The sequence below is a fragment of the Mustela lutreola genome, chromosome 8 (assembly GCF_030435805.1).
Source record: "Mustela lutreola isolate mMusLut2 chromosome 8, mMusLut2.pri, whole genome shotgun sequence".
In the NCBI taxonomy this organism is placed as follows: domain Eukaryota; kingdom Metazoa; phylum Chordata; class Mammalia; order Carnivora; family Mustelidae; genus Mustela; species Mustela lutreola.
The window spans coordinates 141,979,017-141,992,871 of record NC_081297.1 but is presented as its reverse complement, the minus strand read 5'-3'; the positions used below and the strand labels follow the sequence as shown (position 1 = coordinate 141,992,871).

General features: G+C 43.2%; 1 protein-coding gene across 4 annotated transcripts in view; it reads left to right on the top strand.

The window, feature by feature from the left end:
- Positions 1-13,855, top strand: part of FAM227A (family with sequence similarity 227 member A) — an 82,136-nt gene that overhangs the window by 64,103 nt on the left and 4,178 nt on the right. For 3 of the 4 annotated variants that reach the window (XM_059186983.1, XM_059186986.1, XM_059186985.1), the window contains 3 exons: positions 310-462; positions 9,066-9,206; positions 11,427-11,553. In XM_059186983.1, the coding sequence (XP_059042966.1) occupies positions 310-462; positions 9,066-9,206; positions 11,427-11,505 (373 nt within the window). In that variant the 3' untranslated portion in view covers positions 11,506-11,553. The remainder of the gene's footprint in view (positions 1-309; positions 463-9,065; positions 9,207-11,426; positions 11,554-13,855) is intronic. The other variant, XM_059186984.1, reaches the window with a different exon arrangement.

The window sequence follows — 13,855 nt, the reverse complement described above, 5'->3', positions numbered from 1 at the left end:
AGAACGTTAGATGACAGTCTGAAAAGAGGATTTCCTAGCCCTTCCATCAGCAGGAGGAGAGAAGGGCTGTGTTAAAAGATCAGGAATGGCCCAGCCACTGGGGAGGATAGCCCCTTGCCTTCACCCATAGTCAGAGGCCAGGAGCCCTTTCCTGCTCAGATTTTGGTGATGTGGTCCAGAAACAGGTCATTTCCCCCCTCTGCCATCTCGCCACCCCCTTCCTCTCCATGCGGTAGGCCGTCTTGCTGGTAACACTCAAGAGTCAATACCAACCGACAGTGTGAACTTTTCCTTGACGGCCAGTGCCACTGAGTCCGTCCTGACATATGCTGAGGTCATTGACCTGACCCTGAGCAACATGAAGAAGCGGAGGGACAACTTGGAACAACTGAAATGGCTCCACTGGAATGAATGGAAGTATTTTGATGTGTACCTAAGGGAACTGCAAGAAAACTTCCTCAGGTATTTAAGGGGCTTTAGGGAAGGGACGTTGTTTGGGCATCTGCCTGTTCTTGCACATGACCATTTAAACATTTTTTTTAAAGATTTTATATATTTATTTTTTAAAATTAACATATAATGCATTATTTGCCCCAGGGTACAGGTCTGTGAATCATCAGGCTTACACGTTTCACAGCACTCACCATAGCACATACCCTTCCCAGTGACCATCACCCAGCCACCCTAACCCTCCACCCCCCCACCCCACAGCAACCCTCAGTTTGTTTCCTGAGGTTAAGAGCCTCTTATGGTTTGTCTTCCTCCCCAGTCCCATCTTGTTCCATTTTTTCCTTTTCTACTCCCCCACCACCCCCCGTCCTGCCTCTCAAATTCCTCATATCAGAGTGATCATAAGATACTTGTCTTTCTCTGATTGTCTTATTTCACTCAGCATTAATACCCTCTAGTTCCATCCACGTCATTGCAAATGGCAAGATTTCATCTTTTGATGGCTGCATAGTATTCCATTTTATATATATATATATAGTCTCCTTTATCCATTCATCTGTTGATGGACATCTGGGTTCTTTCCATAGTTTGGCTATTGTGGACATTGTTGATATAAACATTGGGGTGCATGTGCCCCTTCGGATCACTACTTTTGTATCTTTAAGGTAAATACCCAGTAGTGCAATTACTGGGTCGTAGGGTAGCTCTATTTTCGACTTTTTGAGGAACCTCCATGCTGTTTTCCAGAGTGGCTGCACCAGCTCGTATTCCCACCAGAAGTGTAGGAGGGTTTCCCTTTCTGTGCAAAAGATTTTATTTTTAAGTAATCTCTACACCCAATGTAGGGCTTGAATTCAGAATCCTAAGACCGAGTAGCACATTCCACTGACCAAGCCAGTAAAGAACCCCTGCACATGAAAATTTCTTTTTTACATGCATTTTATTTATTCTTTTAAAATATTTTATTTATTTATTTGACAGAGAGAGAGCACAAATAGGCAGAGTGGCAGGCAGAGAGAGAGAGAGGGAAGCAGGCTCCCCACTGAGCAGGGAGCCTGATGCTGGGCTCGATCCTGGGACTCTAAGACCATGACCTGAGCCAAAGGCAGAGGCTTTAACCCACTGAGCCACCTAGGTGCCCCTTTTACATGCATTTTAAAGATTTATTTATTTTATTTTGAGAGAGAGAGAGCAAGAGCAGGAGCGGGAATACAGAGGGAGAGAGAGAATCTTGGGCAGACCTCCTGCTGAGTGTAGAGCCCGACATGGGGCAGGTCTCATGACCCTGAGATCACCCACGACCTGAGCTAAAACCAAGAGTCAGACCCTTAATGCACTGCACCAGCCACTCACCCCTGCACATGGTAATTTTTAATTGGGGGCCTAGTCCTGGGACTATCTTAGGCATAGTAACAGAGACCAGATCTTTCTTTTAAAGTTATTTTTCCCTAACTAAAAAAGCATTTATCTTCAATGAAAACAAACAAACAAACCTGGAAAAGCACCTGGAGACATATGTTGCCAACATTTTTCTATAAATCCTTCCAGTCTTTTTGCCTGGGCCTGTAGAGGTGTATCTTTAGACAAAAGTAGTAGAGTCATACCATCAATCTGATTTTTAGACTTTGTTTTCCCACTTAGCTACGTATGATGGGTATTTTCCTGTGCCTTCTGACTTTTTCAGTATTTTTATTTTCTTTAGAAATTTTTCAGACCTTCCAGAAATGTTGAAAGGATGGTGCAGTGAACACCATATGTCCACACTGCATTTACCAATTATCCACTTTTTGCCACATTTTCTTTCTCTCTCTAGTAATTAGGTCAAATTCAAATTTCCCCAGTGGTGCCCAAAATATCCTTTTTGGTTTTACTTGCTGCTCCAGGATCCGATCAAGGATTGGGAACTAGATCTTGCTGTTATATCTCTTTGGGGTCTTTTCACTGATAACAATGCCCTGCCGCCACCTTTGTTATTATGCCATGAATCAATGGTTACATCATTATCATCATCATCATTATTATTATTATTATTATTATTTTATGACACAGAGTCTTTTGAAACACTCAAGCCACATTCTGGATTTTTCTAATTATTTCTTCAGGGTATCATTTAACTTATTCCAAAATGCCCTATATTTCTCATAAACTAGACATGGGGTGATACTAGGTGCTTGATAGAATTCAGGAAACACCTCATAGATGATGATGTGTGTGCGCAGTACACGGCATCAGGAGACACTCAATGTCAAGTCAGCCAGACAGGTGGTCTCTGCTAGACCTCTCCATTCTAAGACCCCTGTTTTATGTAGTTAGTCTGTAATAACTGGTGTGATTCTTTGAGGCTGAATGAATCTGCTCTCCCCAAACCAACGTCCAGCGGTTGTAGCATCCACTGATGCTCTTTGCCTGGATCAGTTATGACAGCTGGGGTTGCAAAATAGTGATTTTCTACTTCCACTCCCTTCTCCCTTTATTAGCTGGCACTTTTTTTTTCTAAAGAGCTCACCTTCTTCTTTTGCCCCTTATCTCTCTCTCATGTCTTCTCCACCTATTCCCATAAGTCTCTCACGTGGACATCCGGCTGCAAAAGAAGCTCAGGAAATATTTGGCAAAGAGAAATGAGATTTCCATGCCTGAACCAGAGCGGAACTGCCTGGGCACTTCATTACCCAAAATAACACTGGATTCAGTTAGCGGGAGAGAAAGGGGGAACTGCTGTTGGCCAGACAGCTGTTGGTATCTGCTATCGTAGGAGAGAAAGGAAATAATGAACACACTGGTAACTGCTTTGTTTTACAAAGTGATACAGTAGCATTATTGGTAGCATTGGTAACTGCTTTGTTTTACAAAGCATACAGTAGCATTATTTCCAAATGAGATACACACACAAACACACAAACCTGTTAAGCACCAGCCCCACAAAAATGCAGTTCTGCCTAAATGTCCATCAAAAGGTGTTTGGTTAATCAGATATCATATGTATGTGCTCTGCTGCCGAGAAAAATGGCCGTGTCGATCTAGTATTCTTATTTTATAAGGAACGATGGTCATAAAATATTATTAGACCAAAAAAAAAAATCAGGGTATAAAATAGTGTGTGTAAGAAGCACGGTTATTTATCTCCGTTTTACAAAAGCCAAGGTCAAAGACAGAAACTTGGAGGGCAGCTACATTTGTGGGGAGGACAAAATGTGGGGCCACGGAGAAGGAGTGGCTAGAAGGAAAGGAGAGCCTGTGTGTGAAGGCACAGCAGCCACGAAGCTGAGGGAGGAAAGGGCCAAGGGGAGTAGTGGTCAGCAGTGGGGGTGCCACATGTAGAAGCCCTGGGCTGAGACAGGTTTGGTGATTTGGCAGAGAGTGGTCTTAACTGGTCAGACACCAGAGCCTGGGACGTTGGGGGAAAGGTGTGGTGCCCCATGGGTGAATGAGACTACTAGGAGGCAGAAGGAGCAAAATTCTGCACCAAAGAGGACAAGATTGGACGGGGAGTAGCAGGGCTCTTTCATTGTCAAGTGGAAGACCCAAGGCCATGGGAAGCCAGAGGGATTGGAGAGATTAGAAAAAGGCAGGTAAGGGAAGTCAGGGTCAGGATTGAGGAAGGGAGAGGACCCAGGAGCCATTTGGGGTTTTTTGTTTTTGTTTTTGTTTTTAGTTTTAGTTATTGGGGCACCTGGGTGGCTCAGTCAGTTAAGCATCTGCCTTCGGCTCAGGTCATGATCCTGGAGTCCCAGAATCTAGCCGCTCATCTGGCTCCCTGCTCAGCAGGAGTCTGCTTTTCCCTCTGTCCCTTACCCTGCTCGCTCACGTTCTCTCACTCTCTCACTCTGTCCCTCTCTCAAGTCAATAATAAGATCACAAATAAACCTTCCCTTTTCTATTCCTTTGGCTGGAACTTAGTCTCATAATTTAAATTTAATAAAAATAATATTAAATTTATTTAAGATTAAGTCTACAGCATATATATTTCAGAAATGTATAAGGACATCCTTGTTTAATAAAGGCGTCCTTATAGGGTGAATTATAGTATATGTATTTTAAGTCAGTAGAAACTTTGTAATTATGTGTTAGCAATCTCATTGCTAAATATATCCACTTTTTGTTGGGTAAGGCATTACCAAGAAGTTCAGCATGCCTGATGTTAATCAAGTGATTCTCAAAATTTGTGTCTACAGAATAAAATGGTGGCCTTGAAACACATCTGTGCCATTAGGGGCACCTGGGTAGCCCAGTGAGTTAAGCATATGACTTTTGATTTGGCTCAGTATAGACATTTTAACAATATTTATTCTTCTGATCCAAGGGCATGGAATGGCCTTCCATCTTTTTGTGTCTTCTTCAATTTCTTTCATGAGTGTTCTGTAGTTCCTCGAATACAGATCCTTTACCACTTTGGTTAGGTTTATTCCCAGGTATCTTATGGTTCTTGGTGCTAGAGTAAATGGAATTGATTCTCTAATTTCCCTTTCTGTATTTTCATTGTTAGTGTATAAGAAAGCCACTGATTTCTGGACATTGATTTTGTATCCTGCCATGTTGCTGAATTGCTGTATGAGTTCTAGTAGTTTGGGGGTGGAGTCTTTTGGCTTTCCGTATAAAGAATCATGTCATCTGTGAAGAGAGAGAGTTTGAGTTCTTCATTGCCAATTTGGATACCTTTTATTTCTCTTTTATTTCTTTTCCCAGCTGTTGCTAGGACTTCTAATACTATGTTGAACAAGAGTGGTGAAAGTGGGCATCCTTGTCTTGTTCCTGATCTCAACGGGAAGGCTGTAAGCTTTTTACCATTGAGGATGATATTTGCTGTGGGTCTTTCATAGATAGATTTTTATGAAGTTCAGGAATGTTCCCTCTATCCCTATACTTTGAAGCGTTTTAATCAGGAACGGATGCTGGATTTTGTCAAATGCTTTTTCTACATCAATTGAGAGGACCATGTGGTTCTTCTCTTTTCTCATATTAATTTGTTCTGTCACATTGATTGATTTGCGAATGTTGAACATCCTTGTAGCCCAGGGATGAATCCCACCTGGTCATGGTGGATAATCTTTTTAATGTGATTTTGGCTCAGGTCATGATCTCAGGGTCCTGGATGGGGTCCTGCATTGGCAGGCTCCAAGCTCAGTGGGGAGTCTGCTTGAGATTCTCTCTCTCCCCTGCCCCTCTCCTCACTCCCTGTGCTCTCACCCTTGCTCTCTAAAATAATCTTTAAAAAAAAAACCCAAAACCCACATCTGTGCTGTTAGACATCAAAGCAGATCTACACTCAGGGAAATAGGGCTTGCCTGAGTAGGGTACAGATGAGGGGGCTTCTGGGGAGCTCACAGTGTTCCATTTCTTGATCTGGGTGCTGGTTACATGGGTGTGCTTAGTCCACAAAATCTCCTAGAGCTGCACATTTAGAGTCTATGAATTCTTTGCTATCTATGTTCTGAAGGAACATATTAAGGAACTCCTTGTACTGGTGTATCCTTTTTCTTTGTAGAGATATTATAATGGTTTTGTAGTTACCTATTTTTTTTTATTTTTTTCTTATTTTTTTAAATAAACATATAATGTATTATTAGCCCCAGGGCTACAGGACTGTGAATAGCCAGGTTTACACACTTCACAGCACTCACCATAGCACATACCCTCCCCAATGTCCATAATCCCACCACCGTCTCCCTCCCACCACCCTCTCCCTCCCCCCTCCCCACCAGCCACCCTCAATTTGTTTTGTGACATTAAGAGTCTCTTATGGTTTGTCTCCCTCCCGATCCCATCTTGTTTCATTTATTCTTTTCCTACCCCCCAAACCCTCCACATTGTATCTCCACTCCCTCATATCGGGGAGATCATATGATAGTTGTCTTTCTCTGATTGACTTATTTCGCTAAGCATAATACCCTCTAGTTCCATCCACGTCATCGCAAATGGCAAGATTCCATTTCTTTTGATGGCTGCATAATATTCCATTGTGTATATATACCACATCTTCTTTATCCATTCATCTGTTGATGGACATCTAGGTTCTTTCCATAGTTTATCTATTGTGGACATTGCTGCTATAAACAATCGGGTGCACATGCCCCTTCGGATCACTACATTTGTATCTTTAGGGTAAATACCCAGTAGTGTGATTGCTGGGTCATAGGGTAGCTCTATTTTCAACTTTTTGAGGAACCTCCATGCTGTTTTCCAGAGTGGTTGCACCAGCTTGCATTTCCACCAATAGTGTAGGAGAGTTCCCCTTTCTCCACATCCTCGCCAGCATCTGTCATTTCCTGACTTGTTAATTTTAACCATTCTGACTGGTGTGAGGTGGTATCTCATTGTGGTTTTGATTTGTATTTTCCTGATGCTGAGTGATGTGGAGCACTTTTTCATGTGTCTGTTGGCAATCTGGATGTCTTCTTTGCAGAAATGTCTGTTCATGTCTTCTGCCCATTTCTTGACTGGATTATTTGTTCTTTGGGTGTTGAGCTTGCTAAGCTTTTTACAGATTTTGGATACTAGCCCTTTATCTGATATATTGTTTGCAAGTATCTTCTCCCATTCGTAGTTACCTATTTTTTAAAGGAGTCAAATCTGGGGCCGCCTGGGTGGCTCAGTCAGTTGAACATCTACCTTTGGCTCAGGTCATGATCTAGGGTCCTGGGATGGAGCCCCACAGCAGGCTCCTTGCTCAGCAGGGAGCCTGCTTCTCCCTCTGCCTGCTGCTCTCCCTGCTTGTGCAATCTCTCTCTCTCTAGCAAATAAATAAATAAAATCTTAAAAAATAAACAAAAAATAAAAGTGTCATGTCTGAAAGAGATTCCTAATGAAATGTTTCTGGATGAGATGACATGGTATCTAGGCTCTTCTTGAAAATCACCCATTTGGGGTGGGAATGGAGGAGTTTGAAGGGAGTAATGGATGTTTCAAGATTAATCTTATGTTGGTAACTATTGAAGCTAAATAATGGGTAAATGGTGTTGATTGTGCAATTTTCATTACTTTTATATATTTTTTGAAGTTTTTTTTTTTAATGGTAGCTATAACAAAAACAAAAGATGTCAAATGCCCATATGGACTATTACTTGCACATGGGCTAGGACTCCTTTGGGACCTCAGTTACCATCTTATTTCCCAAATAGAGCATATCAATAGGAAGCAGTGGCTTTGTAGTTGGACAGACTGAAGCTCTGTCTCACTCTCTATCTGAATTATGTCCATCACAGCCTGTGTGAGGCTTGGATACCGACTGTAAACAGGGACACAGAGTAGCTGTGGGGGAATGGAGATGTCTAGCTCTGTGCCTGGCTCAAAGAAAGTGCTCAGTAAATGCCGACGGCCAGAGATAATACCTGTGACCCCGTGCCATGGAAATTGCAGGGTCCAAAGCAGCGCCGGACTCAGATTTGAAAGTCTGTGATTGGGGAGTCCTGGAGCAGCCCCTATTAGAAAAGGCAATCCACGGGCGCCTGGGTGGCTCAGTTGGTTAGGCGTCTGCCTTCAACTCAGGTCATGATCTCAGGGTCCTGGGATGGAGCTCATGTTGGACTCTGTGTTCAGTGGGGCATCTGCTTCTCCCTCACCCTCCGCTCCTCCCTGACTCATGCTTTTTCTCTCTCTCAAATTAGTAAAATATTTAAATAAATAAATAAAATAATAAAATAAATGGAGTCCCTTCAGCTTCCCTACCTCAGTTCAAGGCCAAGTTCACTGCTATATTTTTTTTAATACCGATCTTTCTGCCTCTATCCTTCTTCAGCAGAGAAGTGTATGGCAGACTCTTAATTCATACAAATATATTTTTTAAAGATTTTATTTATTTGAGAGAGAGAGTGAGAGTGAGCATGAAAGTGGCGAGGGGCAGAGGGAGAAGCCAGCTCCCTGATGAGCAGAGGGCCTGATGTGGGACTTGATCCTGGGACTCCAGGATCATGACCTGAGCCGAAGGCAGTTGCTTAACCAGCTGAGCCACCCAGGTGCCCATACAAATACATTTTTATTGCTATTCTGTCTACCCTGAGTGCCCGCAACCTGCTTCGTCATCAAAAGTCAGCTGATGTATCACCCAATTCCTTTTCCCCGTTGTGTGCCCCATGCTTATCTCAATACACTCCACGGAAAACCGTCTTCTGTAAGAACACCAGCAGCACAGGGCATTTCTGGAGCACTTCCTTTATTTATGGTGTACCAGACACTGAGCTAAGCACTTGACCTATGGCAACTCAGTTAACCTTCGCCACAACCCTAGGTTCTACTATCACCAAGTTGAGATGGGTACACTGGCAGGGAGAGGTTAGGTGATTTGCCCAAAGTCACACAGCAAACAGCAGATCCCCAACTTGAATTCAGCTTGCCTTCAGTATTTGGCTTTCTTTCAGACTGCTGATTTTTTTCCTGTCCTCCTAATTTGAGTGTATGTTCCTTGAATTCAGCGACCACATCTTATTCCTATCTGTGTCCCCAAGCACTGACATGACCCCTAGCACACTGCAGGGGCTCTGAACTTACAGTCAACTCTCTGCTTGCTCTTAAATGAATAAGTCTGTAAATATTTCTCTCTCTTTACATGTGAAAATAGGAGTGAAAATATCGTGCTGACTCTTCAGTATTTTTCCATATGTGCCTTTGTGATTTCCCCACAGGGAGGTGAAGAATATCGATCAGAGAGCATTAGAGCTAAAGAAGACAAACCACATGTTCATCCCACCTTCCACCTTGGTTGAGGACTCCTTTGACAAGAAATCTAGAGGAAGTCCCGAGAGGGAGACTGCATTTCTTTTAAGGTTTGTTCCAACAAAGACCATGGACAGGTTGGAAATATGAATACTTTTAGAATTTTTTTATTTTAAGTGGGCTCCACACTGGGTGTGGAGCACCACATGAGGCTTGAACTCACAACCCTGGGATCAAGGCCCAAGCTGAGATCAAGAATAAGATGCTTAACTGACTGAGCCACCCAGGTGCCCCGTCTGAATACTTTATTTTTATATATTTTTTATTAACATATAATGTATTATTTGTTTCAGGGGCACAGGTCTGTGATTCATCAGTCTTACACAATACCTAGCACTCACCACAACACATAACCCACACCACTGTCCATCATCCAGCCACTCTCAATTTTTTTTTTTTTTAAGATTTATTTATTTATTTGACAGAGAGAGATCACAAGTAGGCAGAGAGGCAGGCAGAGAGAGAGGAGGAAGCAGGCTCCCCGCTGAGCAGAGAGCCCGATGCGGGACTCGATCCCAGGACCCCGAGATCATGACCTGAGCCGAAGGCAGCGGCTTAACCCGCTGAGCCACCCAGGCGCCCTCTCTCTTTTTTTTTTTAATTATTATATTTATTGGGGCGCCTGGGTGGCTCAATCAGTTAAGTGCCTGCCTTCAGCTCAGGGCAGAATCCCAGGGTCCTGGGATCAAGTCCCATATTGTGTTCTCCTGCTCAGTGGGGAGACTGCTTCTCCCTCTCCCTTTGCTCCTCCCTGTTGATCATGCTCTCTCTGTGTCAAATACATAAATAAAATCTTAAAAAAAAAAATTCCTTTAAAAAAACCATTTTAAGTGATTTTTTAAATATTACTATTACTTAACAATATTACTGAGGGGGTAATTTACCATAAAATTTGCTCATTTGAAGTACATTAATTTTAGCAAATTTACAGAGTTTAGCAACAATTGCTGCCATCCAGTTTAAGAACTTTTTCATCACCCCGGAAAGATCCCTCATGCTCAGTTGTAGTCAACCACTGTTACCCTCTCCCTTTCTAATAACCTCCCTAGAAGTACCATTTAACATTGCCACTTTATTTCAAGGGTTGGATATTAGTCACATGGTGATGTTAGTTTCGGTGGAGGCTGGGAAATGTAATTTATTTATTTATTTATTTTTAAAGATTTTATTTATTTATTTGACACAGAGAGATCACCAGTAGGCAGGGAGGCAGGCAGAGAGAGAGGGAAGTAGGCTCCCTGTTGAGCAGAGAGCCCAATGCAGGGCTTGACCCCAGAACCCCAAGATCATGACCTGAGCCAAAGGCAGAGGCTCAATCTGCTGAGCCACCCAGACGCCCCTGGGAAATGTAATTTTAAAAAAAATCTGGGGACATTGCCATTTTAAACAAAAGCTGGCTCATTCTTCCATCAAAGTAAAAGGGAGAGCAGACGATGTGTTGGTAACTAGCCATCTCAACACAGATAGATGGTGTTATACTATCCATTTTAGAGAAGAAACCAAAGCTTAATGAGATGAGAAAGTTATCCAAGGAAACCTTCCAATCTTAAGTCTTCCAATTTTAATTTTCCTTTGATCGAGAAGACCACAATTTTTTGATAATAGCCGTTTAGCTTGAGACCCACCTGTTTGAGCCATGGAATCTTAAAGGATCAGTGGTAACTCAGCAGATCTATCAGAAATAAGCTTTCTGATATCCACCTTAGATTCTCAGAAATCTAAGCCAACGCAGTTTAACTTACCAATATTATTATTCTTCCCTCAGACTAGATTATATTTCAGATAGCTCTTAATCTAATGAACTCCTCGTAGACCTTTAAAACCCAGCTGAAAAAAATAAAAAAATAAAACCCAGCTGAGGCATCACCTCCAGGAAGTCTCCCCTGACTTGCCTACTCAGGGTACCCGTTATGTGCCCTGTGCTTTCCTGATCATGCTCCATAGATCTTAGCCTACTTAATCATAGACTTCCTTGTCCATTTCCCTAGACTGAATATTTGGCCTCAAAGAATCTTGCCCTGGGTGATCTTGTTTTCCTGGGACCAAGTCCAGAGCCTTTTAGGTACCCAACAGTGCCTAAAAGACAGATGATAGGATCGTGCAGTGCATTCAGCATTCTGTTCTGGTTATTTGCTGTCGCCACTATTGGTCCCTTTGTAAACATCTCTTGTCACTATCTATCAAGATTCCAGTGACACCTTTGAAGAAATCACACTGAATTTTTGAGCCAATTTTTGTTAACTGTTTTTTTTTTTTAATTTCCCCCACAGGAAGAAAAAGGAGGAGAGGGAAAGAGAAGTAAGAGAGAAGCTGGACAGCTCTCCCTTGTCACTATCAGACCCTGACTAATTCTCTCCCCCTGGGAAGCTCCCTCAGGAGCCCTGATATTTCTACCAGGTAGGGTAAAACAACAGGAGAAAAAGGAAACTGTGGCCAAAGACTGAGAAACAAAAAGAGCTATTCCCAGGATAAGGGAAATATTCCATCATAGTTGCTCCTAGGCTGAGTGAAAAGCAGGAGTGAGGAGTTTTTGCTTGGGGCACTGTGTTTATTCACGCCTTTACTCTTTTACCCACTGATTTATTTTAAATATTACAACTCATAGTATTAAACTATAATATAATAATGGCTTTAGTTGTTAACTAAACAAGTAAGCTCAATGCATGACAGACATCACCTCATTTTGACCTTCATAACAGCTGTATGAGGCAGACATGACCCACTGCATTTTACCCAGCAGCAAGCCCAGGTTAGAAAAGTTTTCAGGGGGACGCCTAGGTGGCTCAGTCAGTTAGGCGTCTGCCTTTGGCTTGGGTCATGATCCCAGAGTCCTGGAAGCAGGTCCCTCTTCGGGCTCCCTGCTCGGCAGAGAGTCTGCTTCTCCTTCTGCCTGCCGCTCCCCCTGTTTGTGCTCTCTCTCTCTCTCTGACAAATAAAATGAATTTTTAAAAAAAGAAAAGGTTTCAAGGATGCCTGGGTGGCTCAGTCAGTTAAGCATCCAACTCTTGATTTCAGCGCAGGTCATGATCTTAGGGTAGTAAGACGGAGCCCTGTGTCAGGCTGTGCGCTCAGTGTGGAATCAGCTTGCGATGTTCTTCCTCTCCCTCGTCACCTCCCCCGCTCTCTCTACATTAAGAAAATAAGAGGTTTCAGAAGTTCCCTGAAATAGATACTGGGTTAAAAAACAGTCGCTAACACACAGTGCCTATTTTCGAGAAGCTCACACTCTGGTAGAGAGAAGGCAAATGGATCAATCAATGAACACCCTCAACTCCAGAGGTGCTTTAGACAGAGGGGACCCCAGGAGCCACGCAGAAACACTTCTTTCTTTTTAAAGATTTTTTTTTTTTTAATTGAGTAATCTCTACTCCCAGCATAGGGCCCAAACTCACAACCCTGAGATCGAGTGTCGCACGCTCTTCTGACTGAGCCAGCCGGGCGCCCTCAGAAACACTTTACAGAGGTGGTGTTCCTTGAACTGGGTCTAGAAAAGATAAGAAGGGGTTTGCCAGGCCGAAGAAGGAGGAGGAGGCAAGAGGCTAGCGTGAGCCTGTGGTGGACAGATCAGCAAAGGCGAAGGCTCAGAGGCAGGAATTAGCATGGCAGGGGATCAAGAAGGGGTTTGAAGGGGGTTCCAGGAGAGGTGAACACAGAGAAGATCTCCGAACAAGCCATGGAACACTTTATTTTCTAAGTTTTCGGGAGTTGTAGATTTTAAAAATATTGGGGTTTTAAAAGTCCTGATGGGGGCGCCTGGGTGGCTCAGTGGGTTAAGCCTCTTCCTTCGGCTCAGGTCATGATCTCAGGGTCCTGGGATCGAGCCCTGCATCGAGCTCTCCACTCAGTCGAAAGCCTGCTTACCCCTCTCTCTGCCTGCCTCTCTGTCTACTTGTGATCTCTGTCAAATAAATAAAATCAATCTTAAAAAAAAAAAAATAGGGGCGCCTGGGTGGCTCAGTGGGTTAAGCCGCTGCCTTCGGCTCAGGTCATGATCTCAGGGTCCTGGGATCGAGTCCCGCATCGGGCTCTCTGCTCGGCAGGGAGCCTGCTTCCCTCTCTCTCTCTCTGCCTGCCTCTCCATCTACTTGTGATTTCTCTCTGTCAAATAAATAAATAAAATCTTTAAAAAAAATAAAATAAAATAAAATAAAAGTTAAAAAAAATGTCCTGATGGCACGGGGTGCAAGGGTGGCTCAGTGGGTATTTGTGGAGCATAATAAATAGCATGGAGGACAAGGGGAGATGGAGAGGAGAAGGGAGTTGAGGGAAATTGGAAGGGGAGGTCAACCATGAGAGACTATGGACTCTGAAAAACAATCTGAGGGTTTTGAAGGGGCGGGGGTGGGAGGTTGGGGGAACCAGGTGGTGGGTATTAGAGAGGGCACGGATTGCATGGAGCACTGGGTGTGGTGCAAAAACAATGAATACTGTTACGCTGAGAAGAAATAAAAAATTTAAAGCAACAACAGCAACAACAACAAAAAAAAAAAAACAAAAAAAACTCTGCCTTCTGCTCGGGTCATGATCCCAGAGTCCTAGGATGGAGCCTCTCATCGGGCAGGAAATCTCTGCTCAGCAGGGAGCCTGCTTCCTCCTCTCTCTCTGCCTGCCTCTCTGCCTACTTGCAATCTCTGTCAAATAAATAAATAAAATCTTTAAAAAAAAAAAAAAAAAGAAAGAAAAAGTCCTGATGGCAGAT